Below are 19,834 nucleotides of genomic sequence, written 5' to 3'. Positions count from 1 at the left end.
CCTGTTAACATCAAGGCCTTAGCCAGAAATCGTACTCTAGCAAAATACTAAAGTTATCTGTCTATTTCCTCTTCTGGGCCATTCTTTTTTTTTTTTTTTACCATTGAACTGACTTTATTTATGGAGGAGAAAATGCAGCAACAATGACTCACAAGTTGAATCACAGAAATTTTTCTTTTAACTCAGTGTCTAGGTGACTCTCGTCCTGAGGATGGTTGAGGCAACCTAAATTTCAAAAGATCCAGGTTAAAATCTAAGAAGGTGTAAGTGTTGTAGTCATGATGTTGAAGGTTCTTGTAGGTAGAATTATCAAATGCCTCAGCACTTTTGGTCTTTTTTGGTGGCTCTTGCATTTTAGACTTCTTTTGTTTTTCCTTTTTATTGCCTCCTGATTTTGTAGAGAGAAAAGCTGTTGAAGCAAATTCTCGAAGCCCCCATGCTTTTAGCTGTATGGTCTTCAATGCCGCCCCTCGGCCCAGTCCCAGGACAGAGGAAAAGGCCATGGCAGCAGAGGAGGGGGAACTGTAGGCGAGGTTAACCCGTCCAGAGGACGTCGGCTCCTGGGCCATTCTTAATAACCCACCATGCTACCTTTATCACATTTGCCTAAGAGTCAAAGCGACTTCTAAATACACAAAATATTTGAAAAATCAAAGATAAAACAGGAGGAAGGAGATAGATGTAGAAGTACGTAATGAACTTCTTCAGAAGACAGAGAGAAGGAAGTAAGAGAACAAGCATTTATTAAGCCTCGACTAATGTCCCAACCTCTTTGCTAAGTGCTTTACAAATATTATCTCATTCAATCCTCACCTGTGAGATAGGTGCTATTTTGTGTATGTGTGTATACGTATAAACATATGTATGTGAGAGAGGTCTATCTCCCGATTATATAGTTGAGGTCACTGAGACAGATGGAGGTTAAGTGATTTGCCCAAGGTCATATAGCTACTAAGTATCTGAGGTCAAATTCAAACTCAGGTCTTCCTGACTCCAAGCTCAGAACTCTATGTATCCACTGCGCCCTTTATTTATTTATTTATTTATTTTGCTAGGCAATGGGGTTAAGTAACTTGCCCAGGGTCACACAGCTAGTAAGTGTTATGTGTCTGAGGTCACATTGGAACTCAGGTCCTCCTGAATCCGGGGCTGGTGCTCTATCCACTACGCCACCTAGCTGCCCCTCTGCTGTGCCCTTTAGCTACCTCAAAGAGAAAAAACGGAAATGAGGAATCAGCTTGGTCTGCAGTCCAAATAGGTTTCAGCAATGTAGAATTGTCCCAACACCTTTCATGTAGGATTTATCCACACCACTTTGCAGTCAGACTCCCCAGATCTGCTGTTCCTGACTGCTATACTTCTATTTCCTCCTCCTCCTCCTAAGGCTTCTCTCCTCAAACATGTGAAGAAGGGTGGTGAGGGAGGGGATCTCGTCAATTAGCCCAACCCTCCACTAGTCCCAATGTCAGGGCAAAATTCTGAAAGAAGAGGATTGGGAAGAGGAGGCTAAAAGATTTCCGACAGATGCAGAAGACATATTATCTCCAGCAGCTTGATTTTCTTGGTGATACGTGTAAGAGGCATGACCAAGACAAAACTACAAGTGTAGCACTACAAGCCCTGAATACGATTAATGCGAGAGTATTATTTTATGTTTTTTTCCTTGTCTGCCTAAATAAATATTTACCAAAAGATGGATCACCTAATACTCCCAGCTAGTGAGAATATTGCTGTAAGGTCAGCTGCCTGACACTGATTTGAAAAGTTTGCTTATGATGCTGCTCTGATCTTAGGAAGAAAGGCCATATAGGTTGGGTGTGAGAGGGAGTAATTCATGCCCTGGAATTCAGGGGCCTTCCTTGCCCCAGGTTCTGGGGACCTTCCCAAATAGGGGGGAGAAGGGAAACAGCAGGTTGGAGGTAGAGAACAAGCTGTGGGTATAACAGTGGAGAAGGGTGGGGACCGTTGGGGTTCCTCTGTGCCAAACACAGGAAGGAAATACAACCTCACACCCATTGTTGTTGGTGGTGTTCAGTCATGTCTGACTCTGTGACCCCATTTGGGGTCTCCTTGGCAAAGGTACTGGAGTAATTTGCTGTTTCCTTCTCCAGCTCATTTTACAGATGAGAAAACTGAGGCAAACAGGGTTAAGTGACTTGTCCAGGGTCATAGAGCTAGTGAGTGTCTGAGATCGAATTTGAACTCAGGTCTTCTTGATTTCAGGCCTGGTGCTTTATCCACTGAGCAACCTAGCATGCCCCCCACCCATGTTCCATGAGTAAAGCCAGGATTACCCTCACCCTACTTATGATTTTGCAATAATGAAATGGAGAACACTAAAATACAATTCATTGCAAGCAGTCTTGTTCCCAGAGAACCCAACTTCTCCCATCAGAGAGCTGGAGAATGCCAGGTGTGGAATGTTGGCACCTGCTTTCAGATGTAGTTATTTTTCTTTGTTACAAAGAAAGGTTCGGTGTGAGGGACAGATTGAAAATAACTGATGTTAAATATAAAAGAAGTCAATAAAAGCTCTGCAGGAAACTAACTTGGCCTACTCTTTCCTATGGTGCTTCTGGACTCCAGAATGACCTCTGTCCCTTCCCTTAGAGCACCTTAGCAGGGGCTGGGAAAATAAACAGACAAAATGATTTCTTATTCAACTCTTGTCTCTTGTCTCAGCTCTTTTAAGAGGACTGATTTATTAGCCTGCCAAAATACAGGCAGTGAGGATAACAAAATGAGGTATTTAAGACCTTCCCTTATATTACAACATTCAACTAAAGGAAGACCTGAGTTCATATCTATCTATCTGTCTGTCTGTCTGTCTGTCTGTCTATCTAAAACACCATCCTTGGGAGGGAAGGAAAAAAACAAGCATTTAGTTAGCACCTACTATGTGCCAGGCTGGAGGCAGCTAGGTTGCCCAGTGGATAGACCTGAAGTCAGGAAGACCTCAGTTCAAATCCAGCCTCAGACACTCACTAATCGTGTGACCCTGGGCAAGTCACTTAACATCTGTTTGTCTTAATCCCCTGGAGAAGGAAATGGCAAACCACTCCAGTATCTTTGCTAAGAAAACCCCCTACAGGGTCACGAAGAGTCAGAAACAACCCAGCAACAACAGAACACGTACTGGGCAATATACTAAGAGCTTTATAAATATTACCTCATTTGTGCCTCATGACAAAACTGGAAAGGGGCTACTATTTATTATCCCCATTTTATAACTGAAGAAACTGAGGTAGACAGAGATTAAGTAACCTAGTCAGGGTCACAGAGTTAGTATCTAAGGAAGAATTTTAACTCACCTGATTCCAGGTCCAATATTCTATCCACAGAGAAGGGAAAACAGAATTTGAGGTCTCTGGAGAAGTCTCATCTAATCTACTCCTCTGCTCAAAAGAAGAGGTGGCCTAATGGTGGGGGGGAGGGGAGTGGGATTCTTCTTCCCACTCTCCCACCATCTTCCTGAAGTCTCATGGGCTGTCCCATCCAGTCTTCAGGCCTCTGGACTGGTCCACCTTCATTGAGGGGAAGATGCTGCTCTTCTCTTTTGTGCTTTGGGGTACCATCCTGGCTCTTAACACCTGTTTCTGGGGAGCCCTGTCCATTAGTAGTCACAGCATATTTGAAAAGAAAAACTGAAATGGGTTCTCCTGGGTTATAGACAGCAGTGGAGGTGGGGGAGACTGAAGCCATCTCCAGAGAAGCCTCAGATGTATCAGATTTGGAGTTATGAGGAACCTCAGATGGTATATAGAATCCAACTTTCTCATTTTCCAGATCATAGGATTAATGATTTAGAGCTGGGAGGGCCCTCAGAAGGCACTGAATCGAGGCCTAGAGACATTAAGTAACTTGCCCAGCATCACTTATCTCGTACTTGTCTGAGGCCAGATTTGAACCTGGTTTTTCATGATTCCAAGTCCAATGCCCCAAACATGCTGCACCCTTCCACCCACCCTTAGTTTAAGTGACTTATCCAAGGACGTATAAGTAAGCATCAAAAGCAGAACTTGAACCTGAGTCTTTTTTTTTTTTTTTGGCAATGCAATTGGGATAAAGTGACTTGCGCAGAGTCACACAGCTGGTAAGTGTTATGTGTCTGAGGCTGGATTTGAACTCAGGTCCTCCTGACTCCAGGGCCGGTGCTCTATCCACTGAGCCTCCTGGCTGCCCCCAAATCCAGGTCTTCTGGTCCCAGTGCCAGTCGTTTCTTACTGCACACATTTCTTCCCTCCCCACCACCCCTCCCCCAGCTGACCACACAAAATGTTTTGGATGTGTAAAAGTAATGCTATGAGGAATTGGATGTCAATGAGAAATGACTTCATATTTTATGGACATTATTTGCCTATAAATATATGCATGACTACAGACTCTCATTACTAAATCTTATCACATACTTAAAGTCTCTGTAATGGGAAGTTGGCCACATTTTTTAATATCTCTGGAAAAAAAAATTTTTTAAATATGCTTAAATTCCCTATTGTTATTGACTTCCTCATCGCAATTCCAGACACTTGCATATGACATGCTTACCCTTTCCACCTAATTACTCCACAACACAAGAACAATTATACACATTAGCAAGTGTCTTCAATGAACTTTTTGGTAAGATTAGCCAAGGATGCTACAGAGTTTGTTCAGCTTGGCTCAGGGTTCAGGATTCAGGTCAGATAAGTTTGGTGGAAGTTAGTACAATGGGTAAGTGTAGAGTATGGGCTTTATATAGGCCCCAGTAGGATAGGCCGAGGGACAACCCAAGTCCAGTGAGTACCTTAGTGAAGAGGAAGGAGCAGAAAGAAGAGCTCAGACAGAAGGGGCCATGGGCAAATTTGGCTGTAGATCAGCTCTACCTGGAGAGAACACTGTCAAGATGATGCACAAGGTATAGGTTAGCGTGATGAGCTAATGTTAGGGGTGAGCCTAATACCAGCACCCTGTTAGGTCAGGTTTGATTTTGGGATAAAAGGAGGCATAGGGCACTGAAAGGGTGCACTTTGTCTTAATACAGAAAAAATACTCAACAAGGAAACTGTGGTACTTAGCTTCCGTAACACGGCCCCATTTGTCTCTATATGGAAATGCCTCCGCTCAGCAGGGAGGAGTCCTGACTCTGTAGCAATGGGTCTTTTTTATCCTTTTAGGTGACCAGGAAGCTGCTTCAAGGGAGGCAGGGGCCAATCAGGTTCTGGGGACAGCTTTTTTGCCTTTTGTAGAAGAAATCTTGATGTTGGGGAAATGGGGAATACTGGTCCTATCATGACTCAGCATGTTCATTAAAATGAGACCTGCATGGGAAAAAAAAGTCCAGGAGAAAAATAGAGGAGCTAATTAGAGACAATTCTATTGTGTAGGGGTAGCCTAAAGATTGGTTAGCACTGAAATTTGGGGGACAGATAGGAGTCTTAACTATTGGCAGATTCTCATCACTGGGAAAGATTGACTGGCCCAGGCAAAAACCAGAGTAGTTACCTTCACATTCCTTTACGGTCCCTTCTTTGCCCAAGGATCCAAAAATCATATGGAGGGAAAATGAAGCTGTATCACAGAACTCTAAGATGTCAGTTGGATGAAGTCTTAACTCTTCATTTCTCAATGACATGGTATAACCAAAGACACAAAAGTTAGTACCGTTCCAAAAAACACCCATATGCATACGTACGTATTTATGTATATGTATATATATATATATATGTACACATCATCTTTAGAAAGAAATATTTTATTGTAATTTTCTTATTCTAATGTGCAAAAATATGTTTTAAAAATGTTTCCCCATTTGCAAATTTACAAAAGAAATTCAGGTTAAAGGAATTCAGCAGCTGAAAGATGTTACGCTCCTTGGTGACGTTCAAAGCAATAAAATTGACATGTTGCTATTGTTTCCATTTTTGTGCAAGATCACAATAGGATTTTTTGGTGACAGCTATGATTTCAATTAATTAGCCAGCTAACAGCCAGCATCATCGTTCATTATCAACAATGGTTATGTTACGCAGGTTAACCCTAGAAGCACGTTTGAATACAATCTTCAGATATAGATTAGTTTTCCCAACAAATGCCTGACATTGTCCTGTCAATGGAGTTTTTAAGGCACGTAGAGCGAGGTCTCCTAGCAGCATCCTGGTCTAGGTCCCATGAACAGGTTCTGTCTCTTTTGGCTAACCAGGGATGAATGACATAGGCTTCTTAGGAATCCTCACATCTTCTCTAGGAACTTCAGATAGGTGGATTGTGCTCACTGTTGACATACCAAGGTTGACTCGTGGAAGGAGGCATCTTCCATGTGGCATATGGCCTAGTTGCTCCATGGACCACAAATCATTTTCATTTTGATGTTGAGTATTCACATTATTCCCCATCCGTTCTGCATGGTCTTCCTGGTTTCTGGAGAGGAAAAAAAGTATTTGGCATGCTGTGTGAAGAGCACACAAACAAGTAACACAAAGAATTAAGATCCTCTTGTGTATCATGTAGGGTTGTGAGATCACAGATGTAGAACTAAATGGGACTTCAGAGACTATTTAGACTAATCCTCTCATTTTACAGATAGGATGTATTTTATTTTATATTTAGATGTATCTAAACAAGGATTTGAACCTAGATCTTTCTGACCCCAAGTCCACCTCTGCCACCTATTCTATGACCCTGGAAAATCTTTTTGCTTATCTGAATTTTAGTTTCCTCATCTGTAAAAGGACATATTGACATTAGCACCTCATAGAGCTGTTAGAAGTGTTAAGTTAAATGAAATATATGAAAGTGCTTTGTGATTTAAAAAAAAGTAGTGCTATCAATACGAGCTGTTCCTATTAGGGAGAAATCTTATAATGATTTTAATTTGGTAATGCCACTAAACAGACTGGGGCAATCACAAAGAAGTAAAAGACCCATTGGCTCTAAATCAGCCACCGAAAGGGCCACCCCATTTTTACAGCTCTTTAAAGACCAAAGCAAATGAACAGACAAAGGGTGTGGGTAGGATGCTCGTTCCATGATTGTCTGGGCCATCTGCCAGGCATCGTGAAACTTGGAGCACTTAAGTGGAGGGAAACAAAAACCCCAACGTAGTTTCCTGGAATTGTTCCCCCAGCCTTCTCCACCCTCTCTGCTTCTACTGAATATGGAGCCAGCATCTGGTAGAGGATAGTTCCTTCCCCCAAAGCAGCAGCTTCAGCTGAGTTCCCCTCTGTTGGTGCAGTGTCAGAAGCATCTTCCAATGCTTAGGAGCAGACAAAGCTCCACTCCTACCCACCTGTCACCAAAAACATCTCATCCTCAGGCCTGGATTAAAGTTTCCTGGCAACTTAAAATCTAGAAACCTTTAGAAGAAGATTTCACATTACAATGACCATTTCGGATGATGGTGTGGAACACAGGACCTATAGAAACATATGTGTTCCCTTGGGCTTCCCTCCTTACCCTCCTTAAAAGGAAAAATCTCTAGTTGGCTTGTGGCCTGGGTTGAGTCACTTCCCCTTAGTTTCTTCATCTATAATAAGATGAGGGAGGTTGGAATAGGTATTTCAAATTTCTTCCAGCTCTCAAGTTTAGGACTTTGTGAGTCAAGTGTTACCTGGGAGGGTGATACACGAAGTTATCATTGCCCATTAAGAGTTCAGCTTAAATTATGAGATGAAGGATAAGAAAGCTTTGATGTGAGTGGGTGCAAGTTAGGAGAAGAGTTAAGGAAAGGTTTTGAATCAGGGTTTCCGTGGAGTTCTGTAACAGTCTGCTCTAAGCAGTATAATGTCCTTGAATCCTTGGAGGAGGGGAGGATTGAAGAAGGGAGCCTCCAGAGCATAGGCCTGGGATGCCTAGAGGGGCACCATCCCCATCCCTATCCTCTCAGGCTGCCCCATTATGACATTTTTCTCCCTCCAGACTGCCTAAGATACCCATTGTAATCATTGTAATTGGCCTTGATTTAAAAAAACAGTAGGGGTGAGGCCCAGTGTGATTTATCTGGCTCTGTATCATCCCCCTACCCCCCAAGAATAGAAGTGGAGGTAGGGGGAGTACAATTACTTCAGAATTTCACAGCAGGGGGATGTTGTCTACTCTCCTCCCAGAGTTCAGGGGGTACCAAAAAAGCTGGGTAGCATTGAAGCAAAGCATCCAGAATGAGGGAGGTGGTAAATTTCACTGTACTCTATCTGATCAGAACATTTCTGAAACTGTATTCAGTTCAAATTTTAGAAATGATGTTGATAAGCTGGACCCTGTCCAGAAGAGTAGCTAGGATGGTGAGAAGATTGGAGGAAAGGGTAGAGATGAATCTTTAGGCTACATGGTTGCCAAAAACCTAATGTTCTATAAAATAAATAAAACTGTACATACATGCATGCATATACACACAGCAGAAAAACTTTCTCAATCTAAAGGCTGAATGCACTGCCTTGGAAGGTAATGGATTGACTCTGGACTGGACTGATGCTGGAGACTTCCAAACAGAAAGCAGATGGATAAGCCTTCGTTGGGGGTGTCAGTCAGACCAAATCAGATAGCTCTGAGCTCCCTTCCAACTTTGTCATTCTGTAAGGGAAGATGAGATCCATGGAGGGGAGGGTCAGAGTCCTCAGGATCACAGATTTCAGCTAGAAGGGACGAAGTCATTCAACGTCATCTTTGGTGGTGATGCTGTCTTTTGGCCAAGCACCTGCTAAAGCTAGGAATTATTATTATCCCTCATGAAAAGGGCCTTAAGTAATCTGTCTCTTATTCAAGTTTAATCCATCGTTGACTTGCTGGAATTTGGAAGCACTGTGGTAGCGGCTGGAGTGGTGATCCAGCAGAAACACCAATGCTTTGAGAGAACTAGATTACCATACCTTGGAGACAGAGATTGACTTTGGAAGGACAAGAAATGCAAAAAGTGGTGTGCGATACTATTAATTCAATTGAATTGACCCTAAAAAGACTTGAATGTACCCAACTCTACTTGTGTTATAGAAACTGTGACTCCCTCCAATATGAGGAGCTGGTATCAGCCACTGGCTACTGTGTTTATTTTCTTTAAAAAACTATAGTTTATCATGGTATTTTTGGACCAGAAGAAAAGAAATCCCAACAAAATTTACTCCGCCCCCCCCTTTTTTGCTAATGTCAACGTTGCAAGACCTGCAGCTGTTCTAAATGGATTCTAATCTTTCTGTAAAACTGGTTTAGACGGTAATCATGTATCATTAGCTTTATCAATTTTCTGAAATCTTAAAAGCTAAAAATGCAACCCACAGATTTTGGTCAAACCACACTGTGTCCAAATGCACTTAATAGCACAAAAGGTGTTTTGATCAGCATGTTATACAACTCTGATCAATACCCCCTTGGGGGGGGCATAGGCCATTAAAGGTCCACAGCAAATTAACAGTAAGTGCTGGCTGACAGGTGAATTACTTTGGGCTTCTATAAAGTATCATCGAATGTCAAGGGAGAAAGAATTACCAGGTCTTCTTTTTGGTGAGGGGACAATTGCTAATGAAACGGACAAATCAGAATTAAGTGCACATGTATCTAGACGCCACAGCATTTCAAGTGCATGGTCTTTCCTACACTTGAAAATGAGGCCCCTACTAGAATCGGGGTCTTCTGAGTTATAATATTTCTTGGCTCTTATTTAGGTTTTAAAGCTTTTAAAATAGAAACCTGGAATGACAAATATGAGAGGTGGGAGGGTCTGAAGAACAAAAAATGTAAGAGCTGGGAGGACCCTTAAAACGGTGGTATCAACCTCAAGTAGAAACCGAGGCTGCTAAACCATATATAAGGATCCTTGCAAGCTGTGTATGGACCTAGAAAACCATATATTAACATTATCTATGTTTTGTTGTGTTAGCGGATTTGCTATGTCTGCCTTAGATCAGAGAATGTCAGAGCAAGGAGGGACCTTAGAACACGGAATGTCAGAGTTGGAATTACCCTAGTCCAACGTCATCATCTTACAAAGGATGATACTAAAACCCAGAGAAGGGTCAGGACAGGCCCATGATCACCAAGAGTGTTTAGTGCTCAGGCTAGGGCAGATCTCACTCAGATCTCTGGACTCCTAACCCAGTGATCTTGCCACTAGATAAGGACCCCTTTGTAGAATGCTTTTAAATATATAAAATAAAACACATAGTAATACAAAGGAAACTAAAGCCTAGTGAAAATAAAGATGCCATGTTTTCCCCCATCCACGTTCCTGGTCCTCTGAGGGTCTGTGAACACGCAGTTCACTCATTCTGCAGTACAGTGGCCACAAGAAGGTCTCACCTGGAAAAACTTGGGTTGTCGTAGGCTGCAGTATCCTCTTCAATACTGGTTGACCTATTCCTGGCCCTGTTGTTGTTACTGTTGTTTCGACCCTTGTAGCTGAAGGGGGCAGCCTGTATGTCTTCCAGTTCTTCGCTCCTGAGTTGGTACCACAACTGCATATCTCTGGAAGGCCAAACGATAGCTTTTAAAAGTTGTGTAGCTGAACACTCACTGTAGAACCCACCAGGGACCCTCATGACATGCTTCTGCCTATGTACAGGGAAAACAGGTCACACCTTCTTCCACATCAGGTCTTTGAAATCCATTAGAGAGGCAGGATGGTATAGAAAAAAAGGCCTCGGATTTGGATTCAGAAGACCTAGGTTTGAATCTGAATTCTGCCACTTTTTAGCTATAAGTAATTACTTACAGTTAGTAACTAGCTGTGAATTATCAGAGAATGATGATGATGATGATGCCATTTATATGACACCTTATTTCTTCCATTTGATCCTCATTATAACCCTCTGAGAAAGGCAGGTTAGGTGGTATCCTTGTCTTACAGAAGAAGAAACTAAGGCTCAGTTACTTTCAGTTAAACAACAACAAAAAAAACCTTTTTTTGCAGGAATCTTTTATGAAGAAAAACCTTTGCTAAACAGCAACCCCTCAGTCAAAGCTTTCATTCTAAAACATTTTGTGAAATTGCTTGTTAGGAACAGTCTGATTGCCCCTGCAGATTTCTGCAAATTCTCCATCTCTCCAACCTGTTCACTGTACCCCAGGAAGGCTTTCTGTGGCTGTCAATTTAGCTTTCTGGAGGAAACAGGGATGAGGCAGAAAGAGAGCTTATGGTCGAATCTGAGGAGTGGGTGGAGGCAGTGAGGGGTAATAGGTCTAGTGCTAGACTAGGAGACAGAAAGGCCCAAGTTCCAATGCTTCCTCTGGCACTTATAAGCTATAGGGCTACGGTTAAATCTCTTAACTCCTTTGCAGGCTCAGTGTCTTTGTTGATAAAAGTAGGGATAAATAGAGTTTAGTGCTAGATGCAAAGTCAGAAAATTCTGGATTCAAATCTTGTCCAACACTCACTGTGTGACCATGACTAAGTCCCTTAGTGTCTCAGGAGCCTCAGTTTCCTCATTGGTAAAATAGGGATAATAGCCGTAGTATTATGTGGTATAATACCAATAATATCTACTTCACAGGGTTGTTGTGAGGCTCAAATGAGAAATATATATATATATATATATGTATATATATATGTTATATATATATATATATACATAATATATGTAATTTTGAAAACTTCAAAGTGCTACATAAATTTATAATTCTATGTAATTATAATGACTAAGTTTGACCCCAGAGAAGAGTTGACAATGTATGGCCCTTCCTTCAATGCAAAAGTGAAGGACTATGGATATGGAATATTGACTATGGTGTCAGACATGAGTGGTTTTACTGAATTTCTTTTTTCCTTCTTCTCTTTTAAAATCTTTCTTTCTTTTCTTTCTTTCTTTTTGGTGAGGCAGTTGGGGTTAAGTGACTTGCCTAGAGTCACACAGTTAGTGAATGTTATGTGTCTGAGGCTGGATTTCAACTCAGGTTTTCCTGACTCCAGGGCTGGTCCTCTATCCACTGCGCCACCCAGCTGCCCCTTTTAAAATCTTTCTTACAAAGGATGGCTTTCCTCCTTCTCTGTCCACTTGCACCCCTCCCTACCCCCACCCTAACATGTTCCCTCTAATGCTGACTCAGTGGAAATATAGAAGCTTGATAGAATTTGAAAAATTTGATCCTCAACCATATCAGGAAATACAAAGACACGTTTTAATCATTGCTCTTACATGAAAAGTTGTGATTGAGGCTGTTGCTAAAAATCTCTGATGCTATATGGAAGTAAGAAGAAATATTCTTCCAAGACCTCACTGGGACTTCATGGAAGTAGAAAAATAAGGAAATCAGTAGCTGCTGTGGCTCCCTCTTGTGGTGATCCCCCAAACCAAAACAGGTCAAGCCCAGGCTGTGGCTAACTAATTTAACTGTACTGCATGAACATGGTATATACATCCTTGCCTAAAAATTATGGGCATGAAATTACTGGAGGTCCAGAGAGAGTGTAGAGCTAGTTCTCTGTACTGGCAACTGGAAAGACTACTCAAAGTATTGAAGTACACTGGAATCACAGAATCTAAAATATGGAAGTGCCTTCCTTGGGGCATCTACTGTGGCCTGCACTTGACTGAGAATTTCTACTACAAAATAATCAAGAAGTAAGTGGTCATCCATTCTCTGCTTGAAATTCTCCTATGAACAGGAACCTGCTTGAGGCAACCGTTCCAGCTTTGAGGCAGATCTAATTCCTTTGTCTCTCAGCAATAAACACACCTTACTCTTAGCATTGTGCTCTGGGGCCAGGAAGAACAAATCTAACCCTCTTCCCCAGAACACCCTTTAAAATACATGAAGGTATCCACTATTAGATCCTCCCTGAGGCTTATCTTCTCCAGGCTAAACACCCTCTTTCCTTCAGTCAATCCTCATTTTCCAATCCTCTTACCATCCTAGGTTTGCTCTTGGTGGTCACACACTGAAGCTTGTCTAACTCCCTGAAATATGGTGCTAAAACTGTACCTAGTGCTCCATATGAAGACTGAGTGGAGTAGAAAATATTTAAGAACTATTAGCTTCCTCCCTCTGGTTACTATGTCCTCTTACCTAGAAAGGCAGCACCTTATTTTGACTGCCAGAGTATTATACCATTGCAAATATTGAGTTTCTAGTCTGCTAAAAACCCCAGATCTTTTTCATGGAAACTATTGTTTAGCCACATCTCATGCACTTTATATCTGTGGGAATGGTTATTTAATCCAATTGTAGAACTTCATATTTGTCCCTATTAAATTTAATCTTATTTTATTTGGTTCATTATTCTAGCCCACTGAGATCTTTTTGTATCTGGAAGCTGTTAGCTTTCCCTCCACGTTTCATGTTGCCTGCATTTGATAAAATTGTATTTGACAGCATTGACAAGATCTTTGTGACTTGCACATAGTAAATGATTAATAAATACTTGTTGATTAATTAATAAATACTTACTGACTTTCCCTTACTTTGCTCCAGCAAGCAGTATGGTTGAGAGCCAGTGACCTTCCCATTTGCCTCTCAAACCCCTACTGCTCAGAGCCTGCTGCCAAACCCCTAGTGGCCTGATCCCACCAAGCTGACTCATTCTGACCTCTTCCAGATGTAACCCAGAGTATCACACCACTCTGACCCTTGATCCTCTTCCCAACGTTGCTAGTCAATGACCACCTGCCATGCTATTGCTCCTCAAGGTGCATGAGACTTTACCATTTGCTTGCTGCTTTGCCTGCCAGACCCTACATACCACCTGGTTTTTTCATCTGCCATGAGGCTGAACCTTCCTTTATGCATTATCTCTCCTAATTAACATATGAGCTCCCAGAAAGTAGACACTGTCTTATCTTTCTATTTGTATCCTCAGCACTCAGCACAGGAGTGCTTGGTGAGTAGTAAATGTTTAATGAGTGCTTTTCTATTTCATGCCATTGACTAAATTAATCTATACCTTCATCCAAATAATTGATAAAAATATTGACATTGTAGGATCAAGGAAAGATCCCGAGAGTATTCTACTAGAGAGCTCCTTCTAAGATAACAACTGACCAATGACTACATATTATGTCTAGTCATTCAATAAGTTCCAGATAACCTAATTCTACTATAATCTAACACAGTATCTCTTCTGGTTGTACAATAATCTCCCAATCTCTCCCCCCCCCACTTAATAGTATTAATTTTTTCCAATTACATGTAAAGATAGTTTTCAACATTCACTTTTATAAGATTTTGAGTTCCAAATTTTTTTCTCCCTCCCCAAGACAGCAAGTAATCTGATAAAGGCTATATGTGTACAATCATATTGAACATATTTCCACATTAGTCAAGTTGTGAAAGAAGAATCAAAACAAAAGGGAAAAAAACCAAGAAAAAAAAAAAGAGAAAATAGTATGCTTCAATCTGTATTCAGACTCCATAGTTCTTTCTCTGGGTGTGGTTAGCATTTTTTAATCACGAGTCTTTTGGAATTGTCTTGGATGATTGTATTGCTGAATCTCCCAGCATCTTGTCTACCAGGAGAACATGAAAGACTTACTTAAAGGCTTTGCTGTTATCTAATTATACTATGTCTATAGCATTTCCCTAATCTAACATTCTAGTCAGCCTGTCCAAAAAGAAAATATGATTAGTTTGTTCTTGATGAAAACATGCTGGATTTTAGTGATGATTGGTTCCCTTTCTAATTACTCACACATCCTCTTCTTAATACTGTATTCTAAAACTTTGTTGAGACTACAAGTTAAGCTCATTGGTCTATAGTATGCTTTCTTAATAATAATCTCTCAAATCTTCAACTTCTCCCCTATCAACTGATTCCTTCCCTACTAACTTCAGAAATGCCCTTTTCCTCCATCTTCAAAAAACTTCCTTCTTCTTTTCTATTTATCTGATGCATTTAACACTCTTGACCACCCTCTCCTCCTGGATTCTCTTGATTCTCTGGGTCTTCATGACAATACTCTTTTCTGGTTCTCCTGCTACCTGTCTGACTGCTCCTTCTCAGTTTCCTTTGTTGACTTTTCATCTACATCATGTCCTCTAACTATGGATGCTCTTCAAGGTTCTACCCTGGGAACCCTTCTCTTTTCTCTATATACTTTCTCTTTTGATAACCTCCTTAACTCCCATGGGTTTATGTATCATCGTTACACAGATAAATTATGGGTCTACCAATCCAACCTCAGTCTTTCACCTGAGCTTCAGTCCCTTATCACCAAATGACATGCATGGGACATTTCAAGCTCGATGTCCTGAAGACACTTTAAATTCAATATGTCCCATACTGAACTTACTATCTTTCCTCTAAACCCTCCTCTCCTCTAATATTTCCTGTATCTGTTGAAGTCACCACCATCCTTCCAGTTTCCTAACTTATTAATTTCTGCATGCTCCTCACTCTATTTAACCCCATACACCCAATTGTTTGCCGATTCATACCATTTCTACCTTCACAACATCTTTGAAATCTGACCTACCTTAGTTCAGGTCCTCATCACCTCTTAATTATATTATAAAACAGCCTATCTGCTTCAAGCCTTCTCTTTAGTCCATCCTACACACTGCACCCAAAGTAATTTTCCTTAAGCTTAGACCTGATCATGTGACTCTCCTACTCAATTGCAATGGCTTCCTATCACCTCTCCTCTAGTTTAGCTTTTAAAGCTCTTCACAACCTGGCCCCATCACTCCCTCTCCCACTCTCAAATCCAGCCACTCTGGCCTCCTCTCTGTTCCTCATCTAAGACACCCCATCTCTTATCTCCATGCCTTTGCACTGGCCATCCCACATGGCTAAAAAGTACTCCCTCCTGACCTCTGCCTCATAGAGTTCCTCTTTCAGAGGCAGCTCTGGTGCCATCTTCTTTCTGCATGAAGCTTTTCCTGATCCCTCAACTGCTGGGGCTCTCTCTCTCAAACTACCTTTTATTTAACTATTCTCTCTATATTTATACTTATTAACTTTATTGGTGTTCTATATATTTGTATATGTACTTGTTTTCTCCCCTATTAAGATATAAGGTTCTTGGGAGAAGGAGTCACTTCATTCTTTGTACTTGTATCCCCACTGCCCAGCACATAGTGAGTACCTAATAAATATTTCTTGGTTGATTGGTTCGCCAATTTCACCCTGCTCCATTTTTTGGAAAATTAGGATAATATTTGACTTTCCCCGTTCCTGTGGCACCCTATAATAGCAGCAGCTCAGCAATCACATCGGGTAGTCCTTTCAGAAGCCTAAAACACGGTTCATCCAGACCTGCCAACTCCACTTCTCAACTTTTTTGGGTGACAGCTATTATCATTAAATGGGAAAAGAAAAAGAAATTAAGAAATGAGCAGCTCAGCCTTCTTTCCTTCATCCTTTATCATCACCATCTCATCTACTTTTTTTCTTTTTCTTTTTGCTGGGTGGCTAGAGCACCCAGCTTAGAGTTAGGATGACCTAAGTCCAAATCCGGCCTCAGACACTTACTAGTTGTGTGACCTTGGGTAAGTCACTTAACCTCTGCTTGCCTCAATCTCCTTAACTGTAAAATGGGGATAATAATAGCCTATCTCTCAGAGTTGCTGTGAGGATCAAATGAGATAAGATTTGTAAAGAGCTTAGCACAGTGCCTGGCACTATATAAATTCTAGCTATAGTATTATTATTATTCCCAATACAGCTCTAAAATAGTGATTCTTCAAGTGTAGTCTGCATACCCCTGGGGTTCCCTGAGACCCTTTTAGAAGGTCTGCAAGATCAAAATTATTTTCAAAATAAGGCTAAAAGGTTCAATTTTGAATATGGTAAATTTGGAAAGATATAACCCACATAAACAAAACCTCTATAGGAAGGGCAGGGCCACCATATTTTAAGAGTATAATGGGATCTTGAGACCAAAAAGTTTGAGAACCGCTGCTCTAAAACAAAAGAGAAGCCCACAATTCTTTGTGATGTTCTGAGCATTCATTGCTAGCCCCAGCTCATTATAGACCAGTGGTTTCCAACATTTTTTATCCCCGAACTCTTTCTGAAAACAACAAAAAAAAGTATCGTCAACCCCTGGGGCAATTTAACACACCACTCATGTTCTTTTCAATTATTTACTGCTTAAGACACCATAAAAGAATTTTTATTGAGAAGCCAGCCTTACGTTTGGAGCCCACTTGGTCAGGGTAGAGCTGATGGTCAAATTATCAGGGTGAGCATTTATTTATACCTCATAAGCTGGCAAATGCTAAAAATCAGGGCTTGAGTTACTGTTTTATTGATTATCTAACTTAAGACAGAGATGGGGACAGTGTTAATAATGCAGATTAAACTGAAGCATGTCATGCATACACTTTTGGGGGTCGAGGGAGAGTCAGTTCTTAAGCATTTACCAGCACGCCACTGTGCAAACCCTGTGGACCATTATCAAACACCCTCAAGGAAAGGGGAACCACCAGTTTAGGCTGTAGCATCCCTGACACAATTGTTACAGAGCTATGGGTAAGACTTCTGCATCTGTCCTTAGCTACTTGCTTTTGCTTCCAACTTTACATTTCATTTTAAAATTTAAATTGGTAAATGAATTCCCTGAACATACACACTTGCATTGCTCTTCTTTTCCCTCTGCAGAATAATTTCTGCTTAGAGTATTCAGAATTTTACTCATGAGAGCTTCTCATACCCTCCAGGGCTGACTTCCTGGGTAGAATTTCAGTCCATGAGATCTTACTCATCCTTGCTCTAAACCCTTTAAAATCATTTCTCTTGAAATTCGTTGTCAGGCTACGTCCAGCTTATTTCTTCACTATCATCAATTCTAAGACAGAGAGGACACTTCCTCTCAAGGTCCTCTGTCATTTCTACTTAAAAAACCTGCCCTTCCTCTGCTGGTGGGAATCAGGTCACTGGTTCCTTCACCTTGTGACAGGATGCCTTCTGTTTCTGCCTCTATAGATAGTCTTCACCCAAATGCTCTCCCAGCCATGTGTTTTTCTTTCTGGTCCTTGGGTTTCTCTATAGGATTATATCTTCTTAATATACAGTGTTATTCAGTTTCCTTTTCCTTAACCTTTTCATTTGAAATAATCTTCCCTTCCTCCCTCCCTCCCTCCCTCCTTCCTTCCTTCCTTCCTTCCTTCCTTCCTTCCTTCCTTCTTCCTTCCTTCCTTCCTTCCTTCCTTCCTTCCTTCCTTCCTTCCTTCCTTCCTTCCTTCCTTCCTCTCTTTCTTTCTTTCTCTCCATATCTCAATTAGGCTAGAAGTACAAGGGCTACACGTGGGCCTGTTCTTGCTTTGATTGGCACAGGAGCTTTGACCTACTCCATTTCCAATCTGGGCTGGTTCAGGCCTTCTCAGGCAGCCCGGTTGCCCCTCTGCTTTCAGGAATTTACCATATTACTGTCGAACTCAGTTTGGAGACCTTATCAGCTTAGCCCATTGAAGATCAGAACTCCTGAATTCAAGAAATCTCCCAGCCTCAGACTCCCTGGTAGATGGGATTACAGGTGTGCACCAAACATGGCTGGCTTACTTTTTCAAAAACCATATGCCAGGTATAGCAGGTATGGTTCCCACCTACCAAGTTTCAGTGACAGTTGTAGGAAAACAGACCTGCCTCCCAGTATTAGGATCTCTCTTCATACTTTGCAAAATTGCATATCTTTTAGTACTGGCTTTCTTCTTCAACAAATGTCTTAGGCTATTTCTTAAAACAAAACAAAACAAAAACTAAAGGCTGGATAATAGCTTTCTACAGGACTTTTTTTTTGGGGGGGGCAAGGCAGTTGGGGTTAATTGACTTGCCCAGGGTCACACAGCTAATAAGTGTCAAGTTTCTGGTGTGAGATCGGATTTGAACTCAGGTCTTCCTGACTCCAGAGCCAGTGCTCTATCTACTGCGCTCTACAGGACTTTTTGGAACTAAAAAGATGAAATTAAAATCAGGGGGGAAGGAGAGAAAATCCTTCCCCCAAATCTCAGGAATGTTGCCAACTCTGTAGCCCCTGGGTTTGATGGATCAAGACTTGGGTAATGGCAAGATCTGGAGTCAGAATTGAATACCATCTCTGCTCCTTATTACCCAAAGGACTTGTGGCCAGTCGCTTCCCCCTCAGCGGGCCTCTGGTGCTTCTATAAAATATTCTTATATAAAATGAGGAGTCTGAACTAGATGGCCTCGAAGGTCCCCAACAGCTCTAACTCCTACGATGTACCAAGATGTACCTTTCAGTTTGACGCCGTTCTTTCTTCTTCACACATTTGAGGAGACAACAGGTTAAAAATGCGACGGACATCAGCAGGATGATGGCACAGCTTATAATGGAGGCGATCACAGCAACCTTAAACCCAAAGGTTTCATACACGGGCAGAGCTGTACAAATGGGGAATGGACATGGAAACAATTTACAAGGTGCCACAGGCCTGAGGAAAATCAGCTCAGCTTTCAGCTTCCCACAGAGCCCTGTTTCACCGTAGAGAAGCTTTCCTATAAAACGGAATACAAGACTGCCAGCCACAAAGACTCATGGAATGCTCTGCTTCAATTTTCAGTGGAAGCATTTTGCAAAGCAGATGTTGCCTAGTCATGTGCTTCTAGCAACTTGTCCCCACAAATGAAGAGAATGTTAGTCTCTCGGGGGCCCCTTGGCTGGAAAACACAATCAGATTAAATGCCAGTGCCCTCCCCTCGCCTTTTAACTGGCATAAGCCCATCCCAGGAAACACTGGCATTGGTTCCATGAGTCTGTCACAAATGTCGCTATTTTCAGATTGAGCAGCTATTTGTGTGCCAGCTCTTCCTGTCCCATGGGCTGGTTTGCTTCAGCCTGGACCTTATAAGGTGAGATTGTACTTCACTGGTATTACCTTGAGTCCAGAGCCTGGTCTTCACTTCAAGACCTCATTTATCTAAGTTCACCTAGAAGTGATCAGTCTTTAGAAAAATAATTTCTATAAACCAAACTTGGAA

The 19,834-nt window shown here is 41.6% G+C and overlaps 1 protein-coding gene across 1 annotated transcript in view; it reads right to left on the bottom strand.

The window, feature by feature from the left end:
- Positions 1 to 5,715: 5,715 nt before the first annotated feature.
- SUSD3 (sushi domain containing 3) overlaps positions 5,716 to 19,834 on the bottom strand; it is a 73,047-nt gene continuing 58,928 nt past the window's right edge. The window contains exons 3-5 of the mRNA XM_020999173.2: positions 19,090 to 19,237; positions 10,264 to 10,428; positions 5,716 to 6,396 (exon numbers count right to left, since the gene is read on the bottom strand). Coding sequence (XP_020854832.1) covers positions 6,171 to 6,396; positions 10,264 to 10,428; positions 19,090 to 19,237 — 539 coding nt within the window. The 3' untranslated portion in view covers positions 5,716 to 6,170. The remainder of the gene's footprint in view (positions 6,397 to 10,263; positions 10,429 to 19,089; positions 19,238 to 19,834) is intronic.

The sequence above is a fragment of the Phascolarctos cinereus genome, unplaced genomic scaffold (assembly GCF_003287225.1).
Source record: "Phascolarctos cinereus isolate Bilbo 61053 unplaced genomic scaffold, phaCin_HiC Scaffold_4;HRSCAF=312, whole genome shotgun sequence".
Taxonomy (NCBI): Eukaryota; Metazoa; Chordata; class Mammalia; order Diprotodontia; family Phascolarctidae; genus Phascolarctos; species Phascolarctos cinereus.
Note: the sequence above shows the minus strand (reverse complement) of the source record. Positions and strands in the feature narration are given on the sequence as shown.